Genomic DNA, 21356 nt, shown 5'->3' with positions numbered 1-21356 from the left:
AACATACTGGAAATACAAGAAGAACCATGACTATCACTAACAGAGATGTGCGGGACTGAGAGGCGAGGGTGGCTGGGCCTCCCCTGTGCCGTTTCCTCTCCAGGTGACAGGTTTCCCTCCAGGCAGCGCATCTGGGATCCACTCCCTTCACCTTTGCCTGCTCTGCTCAAGATAGTCTTACAAACCCCAGACCTTTAGGGTTTCACAGAAACATTGAAATTGTTTCCTCTGAGAAGGCTGAAAGCTCCACCAGTACCAGGGTTCTCCCACTTGGGGCAGCACACAGCAACTGACGATCTTTCCTATATTCAGCAGATATTCCCTGGAACCAGCTGTAAAAGAAATATCAGCTGTCATGTTTATCCTCCATGAACTTGTCTACTTGGATGAGGTAGGGGAGGAGTTACATCACACCCAGAAAAATAAAAAGGCTTAAATCACAGTGGCTCTCAGGTGTATGCCGACATAAGTAGTAGTTAACATTTTAGCATGGTACAAAAATAGCAAAACAAGTTTCACAGCTATTTCATGTCTACCATTATTTTCCTTATGTAGAAAAGTAAAGTTCATTGGGTCGGGTGTGGTGGCTCACGCCTGTAATCCCAGCACTTTGGGAGGCCAAGACAGGAGGATCACTTGAGGTCAGGAGTTTGAGACCACCCTGGCCAACGTGGTGAAACCCCACCTCTACTAAAAATACAAAAATTAGCCAGGTGAGGTGGCAGGCACCTGTAGTCCCAGCTACTTGGGAGGTCTGAAGCAAGCAGGAGAATCGGTTGAACCTGGGAGACGGAAGTTGCAGTGAGCTGAGATCATGCCACTGCACTCTAGCCTGGGTGACCAAGCGAGACTCTGTCTCAAAAAAAAAAAAAAAAAAGAAAGAAAGTAAGTTCTTTGAATGCTCTCTTCTGTCTGGAAATTACTAGGCAAAGAACAGAAAAGTTTGACAGAATGAAGACTTCTCAGTATGTATTCAGGACAAGGACTTCTGTCCTAAGAGGCAGCTTTGGTAAAAAGAAATCCTTCAGCCCCAGTACTGGGGTATGAGACAGCAGGGCTGCAAAGAAAAGCTGACAACAGCGACAAAAGCAGCAGCAGTAGCCGTGGCAGCCACAGATATACCTGGCACATTTACTACCTGCCAGCCCCTGCCTGCAGCATCGTACACAGCGGTGACAGTTGTCAGTACCAGTTCCGAGTCAGCAGGCCTGGGTCTGAACCGGCTCCACTGCTGACTAGCTGTGAGGGCTTGGAAAGTCCCTGACGTTTCTCAGCCTCAGTTTTCTCTTTATCTGAAAAACTGAGAGAAAACTATCTGTTCCCCATGAGGTTACCTCAAGGGTTAGAGAAGACCTTTGCATAAAACACCAGGAGGGCGCGGCAGGGGTTTGGTAAATATTAGCTACTTTCACTCCTTAATGTCTTCTTTGACAGCTACTGACCAAAGTATAAATCCAGTCCAGAGAAGTTTAGCAGCATAATGAGAAGGCAAGCATGCTAAGGCACCCACTTAGTAGAGAAGCAGGAAAAACTGGGGAAACTTCAGAGGAAGGGGACAGAGGTTCCCAACCCACAAGGAAAGCCCACTCCTTTCCCTAGGGAAATCACATGGCCACTTACCACATACAGTAAAAAAGACAGAAGGATCACAAGGGGTGTTGCTTTGATCATCTTCATTACACAAACATATTAATGAAACATTTTGGTTAAAATTAAGAGTAAATCTTCATTATAGTGATTTAAGATAAATTACTTCTCTATTACAAAGTAGTTACACTTTAGATTCAAGGGAAAACTACTTATCTAGTTTTAAAGTTGTAAAGTTACAATACCAAGGAGAAACCACTAGAAACACTGGCCCTTTCCAAAATGAATGAATGAGTCTCAGAATACATATCATTGCCAGGTGTGTGTGTGTGTGTGTGTGTGTGTGTGTGTGTTCTGGTTTATTGTTTTGGAATCTGGCCTGGGGCAGGGGGATTATAGTAGTGGTCTATAATCAAATACATGGCAATTTTGAATGATTAAATCTTGCATGTAGTCAAAATATTTAATTTGGAAGAAATGAATTTACTTAATTGTATCTAGGTAGTCTGAATAATAAAAGTTCTAGTAAGTCCATTCCATGAAAACAAGCTTATTAAAAAAAAAAAAACAAACAAACAAACTCAAATTTGGGTGGATTTGGATGGCCTCCAGTAAAAACAGTAAGGTAATAAAAATCCTCTTCTCCTTTCCCATGTCTAACATGTAGTGAGATTAACGGACTTACTGATTGGTGAAGAGGTTAGTAATCTAAACATTACGGCCTCCAGGGATTCCAGATCACTCCTTTAAATATGAGCAGATATTTTGGAAGCACTGGCATATGAGTAACCAGTCATAAACAATTCCTTTGCTGAGTCACAGAGCCTGGTTTTTCGGGGATAAGTTCCTCTTGGACATTGCCTTTTGAGGAGCAAACACACTGCACCAACATTTAGTCTCACTATTCTGCAGGGATTGGATAAGAATCTCGCTCTAATCAGGTAACACTCCAATCAACTTCGCTGAAACACCGTTTTACAACTATAAATAACTTGGTTTCCTGTGCTCAGCATAAGTGGCAGTTGAGACTGCAGGGTTTTTTTGAAATTTGCTAAGGAGGCTTCCGCTGTGTGATATTAGTTCAGGCTGAACAGAAACTGACTCTTAAAGAAAAAGGGAAATTTAGTCTCCATCTTTGCCCTAGTAGGACACTCTCAGTACTACTAGAAAAGACCTACTTTACTATATTTATATCTTACCTGCCCAGGGAAATGACATGCCTAAAACACACCATATGATTCCACGCTCCACCATCTCAGACTGAGCTAGAGCAGGGCCAGCCCGCCTCGTGCCAACTTCATCCCCACGTTGGTCAAGACTCCACTCTCCTAGACCTGGGGAACCTGGACCAGGTACCTATAATGAGATGGGACTTGGGAGACTGTGTGTCCACGCTCTCCCCTAACAGCTCTTTCTTGGGACGGTGCTGGTCATTTAGAAGGGCTGCATGCTAATCAGTATGTGGAAAGACAGCAGGGTGACACAAGCCATCGCAAACACAGGGAAGTTACAAAAGCTGAAGAAATGCAGTTTCTCCACTGTCCGCATTGGACCCTCTCCTACAGCTCCAGGGCCGGTGCCCACTTGCTGAAGAAGCCCAGGCTCCCACTCAGATCCTGCTTTTGTCTTCTAGTTGAGGTGGAGCTTGCCAAATCCACTTCCTCTGACCGACCCAGCTCTGCTCTGCATGGGTGCGGCCCCCAGTCCCGCCCTTCCACGGGAGACCCATGCCTGAACCCACGGACACAATGCAGAACACGAACTAGCACAAACCAGTGTGAAACGCCCACTACCACTCTCCCATGGGTATACCCAGCCCATGGCCCAGGGCAGCCGCTGGCTGACACCCTACCCCCGACCCATGATGACCCCCAATTCCCATCACCATTCAGCACATTTCCTTCCCTACCTGAACATTAACCTCTTAACAGGAACTGCGTTTTGCTTTTGTTCACCATGTCTCACTCTGATGAAGTTTTTGCTACCATTTACCAAGAACAGCTCCTACAGGTTCACAATTTCTCTCTGAAAACCCTTGGGGCCATGTTTCAGAATTCAGCATTTTTGGACATTAGAAACGTAGTAAGACGCATACACCGTATATTCTGGTACAATCCAGAGTGGCAGCCCTTAATCAAAGACATCAACAAGAAAACGTATGAATATTCACACTAAGAGGGATAAATGAAGACCAAAAATAGCCCCACCCCCTTGGTCAGGGCAAGTCTCACTGCCAAAATTCTGCCACAAACTTATAAAAACAAAACAAAACACAAACCTTCTGGTCTTCAGAGCTTATTGGGTTTTGGAACTGGGGATGGGGACTGCGGGGGAGGGGGACAGTGGGCCTGGGATGATCACAAACCTACTCAGTTGGACGCAGTCCAGACTTTCCTCTCCCTTCTTCCCAGCAGCATCTCAAAGTCATCTGAACCCAGACCCGCCCAGGAGGCTCCAGGCCTTAAGTAATAGACCCTGTAGCCAGTGCCTTAGCAGCTTCAGGTGTGCCTCTACTTACTCCTCTGATCAGCCTGTCTCTGGCTTCCTCACATTCTGTTCTCAATGTTTACTCTTCCCTTCTCCAAGGACTCTCAGTCCAGCAGGCGGCTCTTCACCTCCACCCTGCTCCTGCGATCTATGGTGTCCCAGGCTGCTCCTCAGAACACCAACACCCTCAGTCACATTCCCACCTTCCTTTTTTCAAGAACCCTTCCCTGATGGTGATTCAAGAGTCTCTCTTCCCCTAGGAACTAATTAGTTGAAGGGGTAAAAACCAGCTCCAGAGGGCTGGCCCACTGCCAGAATTTTAAACGAGGTCACAGAAAAACCACACTAAAATGGACATTTAAAAAACAGCTACCGTCTGACAAGCAAAGAACTGGCTTTTCAGTATGCGTTCATCAGCCTATTTCTACACCTCCCTCTGGCATTTCCTAATAAGCTCTCCCAAGGTCAAGGCAGTCTGATTCATCTTAAATCTTACACACACATCCAGTAGATGATTAATTTCTACCTGATGAAAGAGTGATTGTTTGGGGATCATACTTTTACCAAGATCCCACGAACATCTGATTAAGTGGAAAGCTGGGGTTTTATATTTCTTTTCCAAAGTGCACCCTTTCACTTCTATTCCCATTCACGTTCAATCACAAGCTGCATGAAAATGTGTATTTGCAAACCCTTTCCGCCTCATCCCCTGCCCAATTTTAATGCCAAACTACAGCCATAGTCCCACGACTGCATACTGAGTTGGACAACGGCAAAATCCTAGAGGCAGGATACTGTCTGGGCTGGGCGGACCCGGGAGACAAGCCAAAGTCAATTTGGCGTCTGGGGTCTTCGGGGGAGGTGGTCCTCAGGTGCTGAGCGGGATGAGTGCTCCAAAGCACCCCAGCCACTTCCCGGTGGTTCCAGCCCGCGGGTGAGGGCACCGGCTCTGGCCCCCCGGTCCTTGGGGCTGTATTTTGTAAAACAGCAAACTAGCAGCTCCCTGTGACTCTAGGCCGGGCACAGACCTGGCCAGAGCCTGTCTGAAGCCCACCACCTCGGGCGGGGAGAGACCATGTGCCTTTTCGTCCTTAGAGGTGGCGTCCCACAATAAAATGTGCTTCCCAGCTCACGAGGGACGCCGCTCGCCGGGGCCACTCACGGACCCGCACCCACTGCGCCCGCTCCCACCGCGCTGGGGTCCCGCCCGAGCCCACCCCACGCCTCCCGGGCACCTGCGCCTGCCCTTGACCTCGAACAAGCTGGAAGCCCTGAAAGCCCGCCGCAGTCAGGAAAGAAAGTTTCGGAAGCGCTTTCCTCTTACCAGCCTCTGAGCTTCCGGGCTCAAACAGTCGATCTCCCGGCTTTGCGCGGCCGCGGGGCTGGTCATCCTGCCGGGCTCGGCCCGCTCCACCCGGCGGGAAACGCTCGGGGACCACGCCGGGAGCCCCTCGCCGGCCGGGCCAGGGGGCGCGCGTTCTGTCCGCGGAGACGGAGCCCCTCGCAGAGAAGTGAACGCTCCCGCTTCCGGGGCCACGAGCCAGCCCGCCGGGGAGAGGCTCGCGGCGCTGGGCTCGGGCGCGGCCGGCAGGGGCGGGGCGCAGGTAGCTGCGGGCTGAGCACGGCCAGGCGTGGAAGGGCGCAGGGGAAGCGGGACTCGGGCCCTCCGCCCGCCCCATGGCCAGCCCCGCCCCCCACGCAGCTCCGCCTCGGAGGGTCCCTCCCGGCCACGCCCGCCCCGACCCCGCCCCACTCCCCGCCCTTCCCCGCCCCGCCCCCGGCGCCGCACCGCCTCGAAGGGTCCCTCCTGGCTCCGCCCCTTCCCCCGCCCACACCGGCTCCGTCCTACCCAGGCCCCGCCCCATGGCCCGCCCCGCCCCCCGCGCTCCGTCTCTGCGGGATCTTCCTGGTCTCGCCCGGCCCCTCCCCGCCTGTCCATCACCACCCCTCCGGCCCCCGCGGGAAAGAGGACCGGAAGGAAAAGACCCCTCCGACCCCGGCCGCAGCTCCACCCGCAGGGGCCTGAGTCAGAGGCTGGAGCGCGAACTATGAGGCCGTGGGAAGCCGGCGCTCCGGGAAGGACTCCACGCCCAGTAGGGGTCGACCCGAATAGGGGTCGCCTCCCGGGGCGGGGCTGCCCGGGGCCGGGCGAGGGCTGCGTTCCCGGCTCCCCCACATCCCTCACCCTCAGGCCCCGCTGAGCTTCCCGGACGCGGAAGCCTAGGCCCCAGCCCCGCTGCACCTGCCAGCCGGGCACCCCGTAACACGGCATCCCGAGAAGGGCCGACTTCCAGGACGACGCAGCTGCGCGCACACAGCCCCCCTCGGCCCGGTGCGGCGGCCTGCGGGGGAGAACAAGCTTCCAGGGCGCGGGTGCGAGCCGCTGGGGCCGATCCAGCGTCGCAGAGCCCGGGGTCCCCACCGTCCAGACTGCGGCCGCGAGGACCCTGCCAGGCGCCGGTCTCCTCCTGGAGGGCTCCAGCCTGCGCCTCCTCCAGGCACAGGGCGCCCTCGTAACTCCCAATTAAAGTCCTGCGGGAAACGGTTCCCAAACTCGCCAGGCTCGGGGCAGAAGCGACGGGATGACGCGGATTGTAATCGGAAGATCAGCCTGTCCAGGCCACGCCAGGAAATGTAAAATTTAAAGCACATTTACATTTTACAGCCCCCTAATTCCTAATTCCCTTTTCTCTGCACGCTGACCCGACTTGGTAACGTGAGCGCGCACCTGTGAGCACTCACCTTCCCGCTGTGACCCTGGCCCAGGGCTTCAGGGCAGGGGCTCCGCGGGCTGGAGTTGTCAGGAGGGTGTGCAGCAGGGAAAATGGGTGCTGAGGAGCCAGAGGACGACTTGGGAGGGATGGGGGCGAAGGAAAACAGGGGCCGAGCAAAGGCTTAGCGAACCGCTGGGGAAGAAACGTTGAACTTATGATGAACAGACGCCAAGCTGTCTTTGACTGAGAGTATCTCAGGCTCACAAAGCAACTTTCAAAGATAATGTAACGCCTACCTTTTAATAGCTTGTTTTCTCCCTATAACACTTATTTAAATGTTGTTATAACAATTTTTTTTTTTTTTTTTTTTGAGATGGAGTCTCGCTCTGTCGCCCAGACTGGAGTGCAATGGCGCGATCTCGGCTCACTGCGACCTCTGCCTCCCGGGTTCCAGCGATACTCCTGCCTCAGCCTCCTGAGTAGCTGGGATTACAGGCACCCGCCACCATGCCCGGCTCATTTTTGTATTTTTAGTAGAGACGGGTTTCACCATGTTAGCCAGGCTGGTTTTGAACTTCTGACCTCAAGAGATCTGCTTGCCTTGGCCTCTGAAAGTGCTGGGATTACAGGTGTGAGCCACTGCGCCTGGCCTATAACAATTCTTGATTGTATAAACTGCAATTATTTGGAGAAAATAATTTTAAATGTTCTCTGGGAATTTATTTTAGAAAGCCGTTAGACTTTTACCAGTGGTCACAACTTCACTGATGAGAATGATAACCCATTAATAAAACAGCCCTCTTCTAGACTTGAGTTTGAATATTCTGATCTAGACAGGCAGATTCTAAAGCTACTTAACACCCTGAACCCTGTGACCGCATCTCCCAGAGCAGAGTATTGGGACTGGTTTCGTTCCCTTGGCCTGTCCCTGAGGCAATGCTTGAAGACACCTGTAATTGCCACAAGATGCATTTTCCTAACCCCTAAGCCACCAGTCAATTGCTAGTTACCAGCTTCTGAAAACCATATAGGGAAGGGATTAAGAAGTGGGCTCTGGAATTAAGCCACCTCATTCAGTTCCTGGCCCTGCCACTCACTAAGGGATATGGAGCAAGTTACTTAGCTTCTGTGCCTGGAGTCTCACCCAAAACATGCCGGTGATAATAACAGTGCCCACTGTGAGGGTGAGAACCAAAGGCCCTAACATGGGGATCCCGCTGGGCATAGTCAGGGTGAGCTGCCCTGCTAGCCTGCTGCCTAGTGTCCTGGGAGTCCAGTAAAAGCAAGCCAGCACCTGCCTTGCTGCCTCTGGAGCCCCCTCTTTTCCAGAGAGAGTCTCCTTGGTAGGTGCCCCAACTCAAGGTGCCCAGGCCTCCTTCTCCTCCATAGCAGGAAGGAAGCTGGGCACCAGACCAAGAACTGGGATGAGCCAGGCAGCAAGACTGTGGGCAGTCCAGGGAAGAGAACAAACCCACTGCCTGCCACAAAAGCTGTGGGAGGGGCTGCTGCAGAGGATGTAGGTGGCAGGGAGGGGGCCATGCCAGGACACTCACAGAGTAAGAAGCAGCGAGCTAATGAGTCTTAGTCCCAGGAACAAATGAACGTTACCAGCAATAAAATAATGGCTGGTTTCTGATTCCGCTAAGGAGTAGCATATTAAAGAAAACTGCCATCCTGTCACCCTTCTAGATGAGAGGATGCTACGTTCTAACGGGTTTCAGGCCAGCCAGTCCTGTGAGGTGGAAGTCTCAGAACCATCCCCAACTCAAGGGCAAAGTCTGTACTGTAAGTTGAATGCTAATACATCTTTCTTGGTGTTTTTAGATCCCAGAGCCCAGGAATAAAATGTAGAGGGTCCACAGTTGCCTCCCAGTTTTATTAGGATGGTGCAAAAGTAATTGCAGTTTTTGCATTAAAATTAACAGCAAAAAATGCAATTACTTTTACACCAACCTAAATAATACAGATAACTTTAATGTTCCCTTCTTGAAGCCCCCTTCTGAGGCAGTCCTCCCTCCTACCTCCAATCTTCTTCTTCTTCTTTTTTTTTTTATTTAACTTAGAGCAAGGTCAATTGTGAGGGTGGTGAAAGGGTGATTGGCACCCACAAATTTGACACTGGAAGGTCCAGTCAGAAGTCAGGGCGTGGGTGTGGCTCTGAAAGGTGACATTTTATAAAAACATGGAGGTACACAAAATGTGCATCCCAGTACTCACAGCTCTAAAGATGGCTTGGCAGAGTAACATTAAATCCTTCACCTTGAAGACAAAACTCAAAACCTGAGGGCACCTTGGAAAGGTCTGAGCTGGGGGTGGGGGGTTTCCTTGGAAGAGGGTGCATCTGGGGCCGGGCATGGTGACCCACACCTGTAATCTCAGCCTTTTGGGAGGCTGAGGCGGGTGGATCACCTGAACCCAGGCATTCGAGACCAGCCTGACCAACATGACAAAACCCCTTCTCTACTAAAAATACACAAATTAGCTGGATGTGGTGGTGCACATCTGTAATCTCAGCTATTTGGGAGGCAGAGGCATGAGAATCACTTGAACTCGGGAGGTGGAGGTTGCACTAAGCTGAGATCATGCCACTGCACTCCAGTAGCCGGGACAACAGAGTGAGACTCTCTCTCAAAAAAAAAAAAAAAAAAAGAAAAGAAAAGGGTCCATCTGGACCATGCCAGCATGATGCCCAGGGTCTTAACTAAAGAGCTGTGAGGTCAGTGACCAAGGCTTGACTTCCTCCTTCTCTTGGTAAGGATGATCCAGGGACAGCCCCTTCTGACAAGTGCCTTGGAATTTATGGCCCCTTCCACACTGCAGTTAATGGCCTGTAGACACACAGAACTGACCTCCCGACATCACTGGTTAAGCCCAGAATCCCTGCACTGAGAGGGTACTTTGGGTTTTGTGACAGGTCTGACTGCCTCAGAGGGCATCCTTAAAAGTTGCCAGGCCTGTGATATGATTTTATCTTCCTCTGTGCCCTCTCAATGAAGATTACCTGTCTGAAATCTAAAAATTCATGTTCATAAGTATAGGAGACTCCTGAGAAAAGAACAAAAGGCGAATAGCATGGTCTAATTTTGTTCTAGGAACATCAGAATCATAGCTAACCAGAAAATGCCAGAACAGTTAACCAACTTGGGGCCACACCCAAACATGGTTTACTTTGTCTCCATGGTGTTGGTCTGTTGCTTGGTTCACTAACTGTGCCTCCCGCTGTGGTTTGGGGCTAGAGAGACAAACCCTTACAGGGATGACAACACAAGGCTGAGGGCAGACAGGGAGGACACAGTGGCTCTCAGCCTCCCCATTAGTCAGATAACTAACATGAAGTCATTTTTCTAAATCAGAGCCCTAACATCTGTTTTTCATGAACGTGAATCACTAGCCATACTGATTACAGCAGAACAAATGTCAGTAAATTACTTCTACAAACCATGAGCTTACATTCATGTTATTGCTTTGGATCCCCTCCTTTTTTTTTTTTTTTTTGAGATGAAGTCTTGCTCTGTCACCCATGCTGGAGTGCAGTGGCATGATCTTGGCTCACTGCAACCTCCACCTCCCAGGCTCAAGCAATTCTCCTCCCTTAGCCTCCCGAGTAGCTGGGATTACAGATGTGCGCCACCACACCCAGCTAATTTTGTATTTTTAGTAGAGATGGGGTTTCATCATGTTGGCCAGGCTCGTCTTGAACTCCTGACCTCAAGTGATCCACCCACCTCACCCTCCCATAGTGCTGGGATTACAGGTGTGAGCCACCGCACCTGGCCTATTTGCATCCCTTTGACTGATATCTAAAAACACATCTATTATACGTGTGGCTCATGAAATGCTCACTTGAAATTTACACAGCATCTTTCAGCTTACAACACACTTTATCTACACACTGAGGCTCACAAAGGTTATAGAACTTGTCCACAGATGCATGTTCGAAGAGTGAAGCTAGGTTTTCAACCCAGGTCCCCTCAGCCCTTAGCACATGATGATGGAATGCACCAGCGGCATGCCGCCTGATGCAGAGCTGCTTCCTTCCTCCCAGCCATCCAGAGGCCTCACTCAGAGCAGACAGTCATCACATGGACTCAACGAATGCCCTTAGCTGTCTTCCTGGTGGACCAGTGACCACACCTCCCACTCCGGGGGCACTGGCAAAGCAGGGTACACACCCAGGTCAATGCCAGGAGCCAGATCTCCCAATAAGACTAGGGGCATTGGTAGGAGCATCAAGCAGGGGAGCCAGACCCTGCCTGCTGTCTGCAAAGAAGGTGGTACCCCATGGCCAGCTGGTCCAGCTCAGGCGCAAAATACACTTGGCCCTCAGGCCAGGGTCCTGACTGCCTCCAGTGGACAGAAGAGCAAGAGCGTCTGGAAAGCAACAGTGAGCTTGTCTCTAGCATCCACAACAGCTCCATTGCCTGGCTTACATATGGCAGCATGCTGCCTTCCCACAGCTGCCCTGTGAGCTGGGTACTGAATCTCTCCCACCACGTCTCCCTCAGCCCCCACCCCCAGGTTATGAATGGGCTCTCCCGATTAAAAGCATGTTCTCGCCGCTTGGAACATGGTAGGCGCCTTATAAATGATGCGTAGGTAGATGGATAGATGGATGAATGGTTTTCCTAACAAAATGGAGGACTTTGATGAGTTGTCATTAATTCTCATTGATCTTCAGTATTTTATACTTTTGTAGCAATTGGGAATAGAAACTCTCTTTTAAAAAGAACCCCGTCTCTACTAAAAAATACAAAAATCTAGCCGGGCGAGGTGGCGGGCGCCTGTAGTCCCAGCTACTCGGGAGGCTGAGGCAGGAGAATGGCCGGAACCCGGAAGGCGGAGCTTGCAGTGAGCTGAGATCCGGCCACTGCACTCCAGCCTGGGCGACAGAGCGAGACTCCGTCTCAAAAAAAAAAAAAAAAAAAAAAAAAAATGACATGTCTTTAGGATATTTTTTTCATAACTGATTGTACCCAGCAATTCATCACACTTATTTTTCATCTAATGGGGTTTTTATTGTTTTTGCTTTTTAAATCCCTTTAGATTTTCTAAGGAAGGTGATGGGTTTGATTATTGATTGAACCGAATTTGAATTGGAGGCAGAAAGCTTCAGTGGAGGTGACTAACAGGCACCTCAGCACACACTACCGATTAAAGGTGATGATAAAATCAGGCAGCACGCATAGAACAGAAAGGAGCCTGCAGAAAGGAACCTTGGGACACCTACAGGGGAAGGATAAGAGGTGTGTAAGAACAAGTCAAGACAGAGAAGGGGTAGTTAGAGAGTCAGAAAATAGAGACGTCTCCTGGAAGCCACAGAGTGAAGAGAGCAAGGTCAGGAAAGACTTTAATTTGCAACTAGAAAAACACTGGTCATTACATTCTGCCATTAAAATTTGGCAATTAAATATCTTCTGTGATTTGTGCATGTGTAATATATGGTAGACGGCATCCTTGAAGGAAGGCGGGACCAAGGAAAAGACTATGCGTCGGGGAGACTTATTCATGATTTGTTGGTTTTTAAGGATGGAAGAGATGTGAGCCTGTCTGGAGGCTGAAAGGACAGTGAGAAAAGATGGAGTGGGTGGGGTGAGGCCTCAGAGGCTGCTGACCAAAGGCTGGGTGTGGAGAGCGGGGAGGGGAGATGCAGGCACTGGCGCCTTGTACTGACTCAGGAGTTGATCCGATTGTGAGCTCCATGGGAATGAGAACACCACAGTGGCCAGGAGAGGGCAGATAACTAGAAGCAGAGGTTCCTGTGCAGGAAGAGTGGATGGCAGAGTTGAGGGAGGATGAGGAGCAGGAGGACCCAATGTTGAAGGACCTGCCTCGGAGCTGTATGAGTCCCAGTCAAGGTGCACTGTACCTGGGCTCAGAGCCCTTCCATGGCGTTACATTATGCCATTAAATGTTGCCTTGGGATACACTCTGAGGCATACTTAAAATAATTTCTAATGTGTTTTACTGTGGAATTAAGCTCATCTCAAAATGTGTCTAGGAATAAGTCTATAGCAATCCTAAATGTATCCGTTTTCTCAGTGTGTTCCACAGAATTGATGATTTTTAAGTCTGTACCACAGAAACCTCCTGTATACACAGTGGCCAAGGAAATGGCCACAAACACCTCCAGTAAAGCATCTCTAAGAAAACCAGTTCTGAGTTTTGGGGTTTTTTTGGGGGGGGCATGGGGAGACAAGCTCTCACACTGTCGCCCAGGCTGGAGTGCAATGGCACATTCTCGGCTCACTACAACCTTGATTCACTGCAACCTTGTCTCAAGCAATCCTCCCAACTCAGCCTTCCAAGTAGCTGAGACCGAAGGTGTGCACCACCACGCCTGGCAATGTTTTTTTTTTTTTTTTTTTTTCAGAGACAGGGTTTCAGCATGTTGCCCAGGCTGATCTTGAACTCCTGGGCTCAAGCAATCCGCCCACCTTGGCCTCCCAAAGTGTTGAGATTACAGGTGTGAACCACCGCACCAGGCCCAATTCTGTTTTTCATGAAGACAGTGCACTGCAGATATCTACCAATTAACTTCTAAAAACATGACAGCTAAAATTCATTATGTATTTCTCAGTCTTATAGGCACAAACTCTGAAAAGTCCTCCTAAGGCAGCTCTCCTGTGAAGAAAAAAAAATCTATACATGCTCTCAGAATAGTTCATTTAAAATGTTCAGAATAGATAGGGACATGGGAAAATAAGCTTTATCCTCAACAACTGCATTCACCAGCTAACAGTATACCCCACTGAGAAGAAATAAATCAAATGCTTCAATATATACTTAGGAATAGAAAATGGCAATTTCTTTTCTTTTCTTTCTTTCTTTCTTTCTTTCTTTTTTTTTTTTTTTTTTTTTGAGACAGTCTTGCTCTATAGCCCAGGCTGGAGTGCAGTAGTGTAATCTTGGCTCACTGCAGCCACCACCTCCTGGGTTCAAGTGATTCTCCTGCTTCAGCCTCCCAAGTAGCTAGGACTACAGGTGTGCACCACCACGCCCAACTACTTTTTTTGTATTTTTAATAGAGATGGGGTTTCACCATGTTGGCCAGGCTGGTCTCAAATTCCTGGCCTCAAGTGATCCACCTGCCTCAGCCTCCCAAAGTGCTGGGATTACAGGTGTGAGCCACCACTCCTGGCCAAAAAAATGGCAATTTCTGTACAAAATAAAAGCAATATGTTTTTTCCAGAGATTCCCTCATTTATTTGGCTTTGCCTCAGTAATCCTGCCTATGAGTTTAACATTCTAGAAAAGACATTCTAGAAAATTCTAGAAAAGTTTAACATTCTAGAAAAGATATTCTCTGATAATCAGAGCCATGAAGTAAATCTTTATGCTACTAGCTGAAAACTTCAGAAATCAACCAATTACAAATGTCATTGATAAATGTCATTCACAAAAAAAGAAGTGTGGGGAGAACAGGACTTCATAATCTGAATTTAAACAGTACCCATAGCATACAGAGAAGTTTAAGGTACTCAAGATGTATTCAAAGGCTTAAAAGTAAAGCCCTGCCACTAAGCAGCTTGGCTTGCAGACGGCCCGACTGAAGGGCAGACAAACGAACATCAGGAACAGTGAGTATCCTTCCAGCTGAAGGTACAGAAATCCCTAAAACAGCATCCCCAAATTGATCTTTCCAAGCAAATGCATTTCCATAAAGGAAAATAAAGGCTAAAACACACTTCAGCATCACACTAAAAGCATAGACCCACACTCTCATAGAAGGGTTTGCCCTTTTGCACTTTGGCCCTTGAGATATAGCTCAAAGAAAAGTCATCAACTATTCGACTACAAAAAATGTTCTCCATGTGTACAAATTGGGTATCTTTAGAGAAGACTTGGACATAGAACAGACAAGCCTCACCTTTGAAGAATGAAGATCTTAGATGAACTTCAGGGGGAGCGTGAGGAACGCCAAAGAGCAGCCGTTTGGAGAGACGTGCTTGGCACGAGAGTGGAAATTCTGGAAGAACTGGAGATCAAATAGCCACTCCTGACCACGCCACCTTTACACCCTGCGCCTCACTGGGCAGCTGCCTTGGCATGCCGAGGGGGCGTGGTCCCCTAAACGCACTGGAGGCTTTCCAAACGCTTCTCTCACCTGACCGTCGGCTCGATTTTAGTTGCTGAGATTACACTGAAGCCCCTGCCCCTTGTCTCCACCCTGTTGGTGGCATCTGTATCAAATGTGGTGTCGGGCTTTTTGGGAAACCCTGGGATTGATAAAGATCAGGGTCCCTCGACGTTTGGAGTTGCACAGTTCCTTGTTGTGGACAGCTGTCCTGTGCATCCCAGGATGGCTAGCAGCATTCCTGGCTCCACCCACCAGATGCTGGCAGCGCTCTCCACCCCAGCTGTGACAACTAAAGATGTCTCAGACATTGCCAAGTGGCCCTGGATCTAGAGGGGCCCATACCTGCATCCGAGGTGCCCACACTGTGGAAGCACATTCACGTCTCAGCTTACGCAGCTGGATAGGGCCCCAACAGATCCACAGCAAAGCGTGCACAGAAAGAATGGTCAAGATGGGAATATGTGCACACAGCATCTAACATCTGTTGCCTTCTTTCATCCAGTGAGAACGCGAAGGCAGGGCTGCTTGTCAGGGACTGCAAGAAAGTCAGCGCCAGGAGCACTGAAAGACAGGAGGTGCGGGTCACTGGGTGGAAAGTGGGGAGTGGAGATTTCAGATGTGGTGTGGTCACGCCAAGGGGTGTAATTCTGGAAGCTGGCTGGAAGAAAGAGCAGCTGAAGTGAGGAGATCAAAGAACTGGGTTTTGCTTCTCGACACCTCTGGGAAGGCCCAATCCAAGAGTAAGCCGACGGGAGAGCAAGCAGCCCTGCACCCCTACGCAGAGAATGCAGTGACCTGTGCAGAAGCCCTCAAAGCTCCAAAGCAGGGGTTTGGCAGATAATCAGGTTCCAGCTCCTGCTCTGCCATTCACTAGCCTGTAATTTCAAGGAAATCCTCTGACCTCTTCCAGCTTCCTACATAAAGCAGGGAGACACAGCCAGCAGACAGGACTGCCCAGAGGACTGCAGGTAACCGGGGACCTGAGTCTGGTGTGAACAAGTACTTTGTTCTGTTGCACTGGCAACAGATTCTCTCTGGCAGCTCATTCCATCTGTTATTTGACCATACACAGATTATTTTTTCCTGCAAAACAAGAGGCTCTAGAATTACAATTTACATCCAGATTAGAGAAGTTGTGGAAAGGTCTAGTGTCGCTCAGTTAGCTTGGACTAGGTTTAAAACTTCATCAGTGCTTTTGGCACACTCAGGGAGCTTCTGCCCCCTTTCCTCTTTCAGGCAGCTGTCCCCCTTCGAGCCCAGCACCGTGTTGTTGCTTTATGGCTATTCCCAAAGCCAAGCTTGCGGTGTTCTTAGTCCTCAGACGAACACAATTAAGAATAGGACTGTGGCCGGGCATGGTGGCTCACGCCTGTAATCCCAGCACTTTGGGAGGCCGAGGCGGGCAGATCACCTGCGGTCACTAGTTCAAGATTAGCCTGGTCAACATGGTGAAACCCTGTCTCTACTAAAAATGCAAAAATTAGACAGGCATGGTAGCGTGGGGCTGTAATCCCAGCTACTCAGGAGGTTGAGGCAGGAGAATCGCTTGAACTCAGGAGGCAGAGGTTGCAGCGAGCCAAGATCGCACCGTTGCACTCCAGTCTGGGTGACAGAACGAGACTCCATCTCAAAAAAGAAAAAAGGAATAGGACTGCGCAAAAGACATAGGCACACAAAGACCAGAAGGACACACAGAATAAACACAGGGCTGCTCGCCGAAGTGGTAGAACTATGGGAATTTTAAACATTGCTGTTTGAACACTCTTGGGTATTGTCAGAATGCTCTTTTTACAATACGCAAGTTAAAGAACTTGGGCTTTACTCAGGAAGCAGTAAAGGGCCCACCAAAAGTATTTGAACAGGGAGGTGAGATTGTGTTTGAATAAAGAATCTGTGGGCTACAAAAAAGTTGAAAACCACCCTGTTACGTTTTATCAAAAATTTCTTGGCCAGCCTCTCCATTTATTTTTCCAGATTAACTCAGGAGTCTATTTGTTTTTTTTCTTTTTGTCATTGTTGTTGTTGTTTCTGACACAGGGTCTCACTGTGCTGCCCAGGCTGGAGTGCAGTGGCGTGATCATGGCTCACTGCAGCCTCCACCTCTTTGGCTCAAGTGATCCTCCCATCTCAGCCTCTCGAGCAGCTGGGACCACAGGCATGTGCCACCATGCCTGGCTAATTTTCGTATTTTTGTAGAGACGGGGTTTCACCATGTTGCCCAGGTTGGTCTCCAACTCCTGGGCTCAAGTGATGGGCCCACCTCAGTCTCCCAAAGTGCTGGGATTACAGGCATGTGCCACCATGCTGGCCTAGAGTCTATTTGTTAAGCTTTCAACCAACCTTCCCCTCTAAACTGAGATTTTATTTGAAATGCATTATACAGTTGTCCCTCAGTATTCAAGGGGCATTGGTTCTAGGACCCCCTCCAACCACTGGGGTATCAAAATTGGAGGATGCTCAAGTCTCTGATATAAATGGTGGAGTATTTGCACATAACCTATGCATATCCTCCTGTGTACTTGAATCATCTCTGGGTTCCTGTTCATACCTAACACAATGTAAATGCTCTGTAAATAGTTGTTAGACTGTATTGTTTAGAGAATAATGACCAGAAAAATGTCTGTACATGTTCAGTACAGAGGCAACCATCCATTTTTTTCCCAAATATTTTCTTATTTATTTATCGTGATGGGGCCTCGCTGTGTTGACCAGGTTGGTCTTGAACTCTTGGCCTCAAGCGACCCTCCCATCTTGGCCTTCCCAAGTGCTGGGATTGCAGGCCTGAGTCACTGTGTCTGGCCAGCCACTGCACCTGGCCTTTTTTTCCCCCAAATATTTTTGATATGAGGTTGGTTGAATCCACGGACGTGGAACCCACAGACACAAAGGGCCAACTGTATTTATCGATTATTTAGGGAGGGATCCGTGTCTCTTTAATGTGGAGTCTTCTTGTTCAGAGACAAGGTATTGCTCTCTGCAGTTTTCAACTAACTGTGTCCTTCAGTAAATTATTACGGTCTTCATATAGGCCCTGCATATTTCTTTATTCCTATATGCAACTTTGAGTGGGCTATTATCATTTTTTCCATTATTTAAAAAATCAGGCTGGGTGTGGTGGCTCATGCCTATAATCCCAGCACTTTGGGAGGCCAAGGCAGGTGGATCACCCGAGGTCAGGAGTTTGAGACCAGCCTGACCAACATGGTGAAACTCTGTCTCTACTAAAAATACAGAATTAGCTGGGTGTGGTGGTGCATACCTGTCATCCCAGCTACTCGGGAGGCTGAGGCAGAAGAATCATTTGAACCCAAGAGGCAGAGGTTGCAGTAAGCTGAGATCATGCCATTGCACTCTAGCCTGGGCAACAAGAACAAAACTCCATCTCAAAAAAAAAAAAAAAATCATTCTAGTAGGATATAGGAATGCTTTGGTTTTTGTTTCTGTTATTACAAACTAGCTTACTGAACTCTCAGTTTGAGACTGACTTTTTGGATTAGACATATACATAATCTGCAAGTATTTACAAATTTTATCTACACCCTTTCAGTAGTTATAGTGCTGATTTCTTTGTTGGGTATGAATATCAGAACTGCCATTATCATTATAATTTTATAGTTATTGCTGATCTATTCCTTCTTCCTTAAATTACTCTACAATTAGAGAAATAATCAGGACACAGTAGCTTTGTGAGTTAGTGCTTGCTCTGTAATCACACAGTACAGAACTCAGGCTTGTCAGAATTTAAATAGCATTTAAAATTGCTTGTAAGATAAACAGAGAGTTGTGTTGCAAGGCACCTGAAAGGAAACAAATTACACGTCTCACAACAAGATACTCTTGCCTAAAGGCTAGAATCAAAGTTAGACCAATGGAAGATTAACTTGGAGAAGGAATAATACTTAAGTCAGTGAAAAGTTATTTTTATTGTTGATGTTGGAGTACAGTTGTCTACTGTGGTGACAGGGAGCACAGATTCTAGGGACGCTGTGCCTGGTGGGAATCTTCAGCGCTGGGCAAGTTACATATCCTCTCTTTGTGTTTCAGTTTCCTCATCTGTAAAATGGGAGTGATAATGGTGCCCAGTTCCCAGGGTTTATAACGATTAAATGAGTTGCTATTGATAATATTATTTAAGTAAATATAATACTAGAGATGTAAATGCAATGAAGGTGTTTGATCTATATAATGCAATCTACAAAATAGTTTGAGGGGCCGGGCATGGTGGCTCACACCTGTAATCCCAGCACTTTTGGAGGCTGAGGCAGGCAGATCACTTGCGGTCAGGAGTTTGAGACCAGCCTGGCCAGCATGGTGAAACCTTGTCTCTACTAAAAATCCAAAAATTAGCTGGGCTTGGTGGTAGGTACCTATAATCCCAGCTACTTAGGAGGCTATCGCAGGAGAATTGCTTGAACCTGGGAGGCAGAGGTTGCAGCGAGCTGAGATCACTCTACTGCATTCTAGCCTGGGTCACAGAGTGTGACTCTGTCTCAAAAAAAGAAAAAAAAATAGTTTCAGGATAATTTAATCTAAATCTGATGTACCCAGTCACACTTTACCAATCTGGGAGCTGGGAGCTGACATTTGTCCCTGACACGCCAGCCCCTCCCCACCCACCTTCCTGCACACCCCAGGGCTTCTACCTCGCTCCACTCTGCATAGCCTGCTGTATACACCCGCTGTAAGGAAAGAGGTATGCCTGGTAAACACACAGAATCCCAACAGTAACTGGAAGTCTACATCCCGTGGCTATAGTAGGAGTAACCTTCCCACTTTTCTAGAACAGGAGGCCTGAACTTTGCGCTGGTTATTTTTGTAAGGCACCCAGCTATTTCCTAGTTGAAAGTTATGATCTAGACAGCTGGACTTGAACTTCGAGAGCCAGATAAGGAGCTATGACTGTGCCTCTAAAGAATGATATTAGGCAATGGAAGCTCATGAACTTCTCCTTTTCGGTAAAGAGACCCTCCCATGGTGTAGGTTTTAGAAAAAGGGGAAATGATCTGCCCGTGGAGATGTGATGGACTCAGAATATTAATGAGATAAATAGATTTTTAATATAAAGCATATTAAACTTTTTTAGCTCTAACATTCTATGATTATTTAAAATATATGTCCTAACATTTAGAATATAATATTAGAGTTCCAACTCTAACTTGTAGCATCTTCGTCTCTGGGGGAAGGCGAAGGGACCCAGGCAGTGAGGGAAGCAGAAATCAGGCAGATCCCGATGTGACTGGGAGGGTGGCCTCCTGGTACCACAGGTAAGCTGTGCTAGAGGTTTCATGGTGGCTCAGTAATATCAGATAATACAGTGATAAGAAGGGATCTGCATTGAAACTTCAAATAATCCACATTACATTAATTATGTAGTTTTTAGTTTTTTGGGTAGAGATTGGGGTCTTGCTATGTTGCCCAGGCTGGTCTCAAACTCCTGGCCTCAAGGGATCCTCCTGCCTTGACCTCTCAAAGTGCTAGGGTTACAGATGTGAGCTACTGTGCCTGGCCTTCAAATACCTTATATTAAATGGACAAAATAATTTGGTCTTTTGTAGGTAGAAGCAACCCAAGTGTCCACTGATGGCTAAATGGAGAAACATGCATGGTATATATACACAGTGGAATGTAACTCAGACTTAAAACAGAAGGAAATGCTGTCACCTGCTACAGTGTGAGAAAACCTTGAGGGCATAATGCTGAGTGAAATAAGCTAGTCACAAAAGGACAAATGCTGTATGATTCCAGCTAGATAAGGTACCTCATACAATTCATCAAGACAAAGAATGGTGGATGCCAGGGCTGGGTGGAGAGAAGAATGGGGAGTCAGTGTTTAAGGGGGCGGAGTTTCAGTTCTGCGAGATGAAGAAGTTCTGGGGATGGCCGCTGGTGTCGGCTGCACCACAGGATGACTATACCTGATGTCACTGAAAAAATAGTTAGGGTGGCAAACATTGTTATGTGTATTTTAGCACAATTTAAAACTAATTTTTAAGAAAACAATTTACCCTTTTGTTTATGCAATCACAAAAGGAGGAAGATGAAAGCCAGTGCAGAGTTTCCCCAGAAAACAAGCCAGATGGTGTGAATCCAACAGACTCCACATCAAATTAGCCACACCAAAGGTCAGGAGATCTGAGTGGAGATAAACTTTCAGAGAAGGCAACCAGGGCACATCTCTGTTTTAAAACCATCTCCTGGGCTGGGCGCAGTGGCTCACGCCTGTAATCCCAACACTTTGGGAGGCTGAGGTGGGCAGATCACTTGAGGCCAGGAGTTTGAGACCAGCCTGGCCAACAGGGTGAAACCCCATCTCTACTAAAAATACAAAAATTAGCCAGGCATGGTGCACGTCTATAATTCCAACTACTCAGGAGGCTGAGGCACGGGAATCGCTTGAACCCGAGAGGTGGAGGTTATGATGAGCCGAGATCGCGCCACTGAACTCTAGCCTGTGCGACATAGTGAGACTCTGTCTCAAAAAACAAAACCCA

The 21356-nt window shown here is 48.2% G+C and overlaps 1 protein-coding gene across 27 annotated transcripts in view; it reads right to left on the bottom strand.

Moving 5' to 3' along the window:
- LRRFIP1 (LRR binding FLII interacting protein 1) overlaps nucleotides 1-21356 on the bottom strand; it is a 167689-nt gene that overhangs the window by 91167 nt on the left and 55166 nt on the right. For 7 of the 27 annotated variants that reach the window (XM_073020169.1, XM_073020170.1, XM_073020175.1 and 4 more), the window contains exon 1: nucleotides 5399-5744. The exons of 18 other annotated variants lie outside the window; for them this stretch is intronic. In XM_073020169.1, the coding sequence (XP_072876270.1) occupies nucleotides 5399-5464 (66 nt within the window). In that variant the 5' untranslated portion in view covers nucleotides 5465-5744. Of the gene's footprint in view, nucleotides 1-5398; nucleotides 5753-21356 lie in introns of those variants that run through there. 2 more of the 27 variants (XM_007966809.3, XM_007966807.3) reach the window with 1 other exon arrangement.

This window comes from Chlorocebus sabaeus, chromosome 10 (assembly GCF_047675955.1).
Source record: "Chlorocebus sabaeus isolate Y175 chromosome 10, mChlSab1.0.hap1, whole genome shotgun sequence".
Taxonomy (NCBI): domain Eukaryota; kingdom Metazoa; phylum Chordata; class Mammalia; order Primates; family Cercopithecidae; genus Chlorocebus; species Chlorocebus sabaeus.
This window is presented reverse-complemented; position numbering and strand designations above follow the sequence as displayed.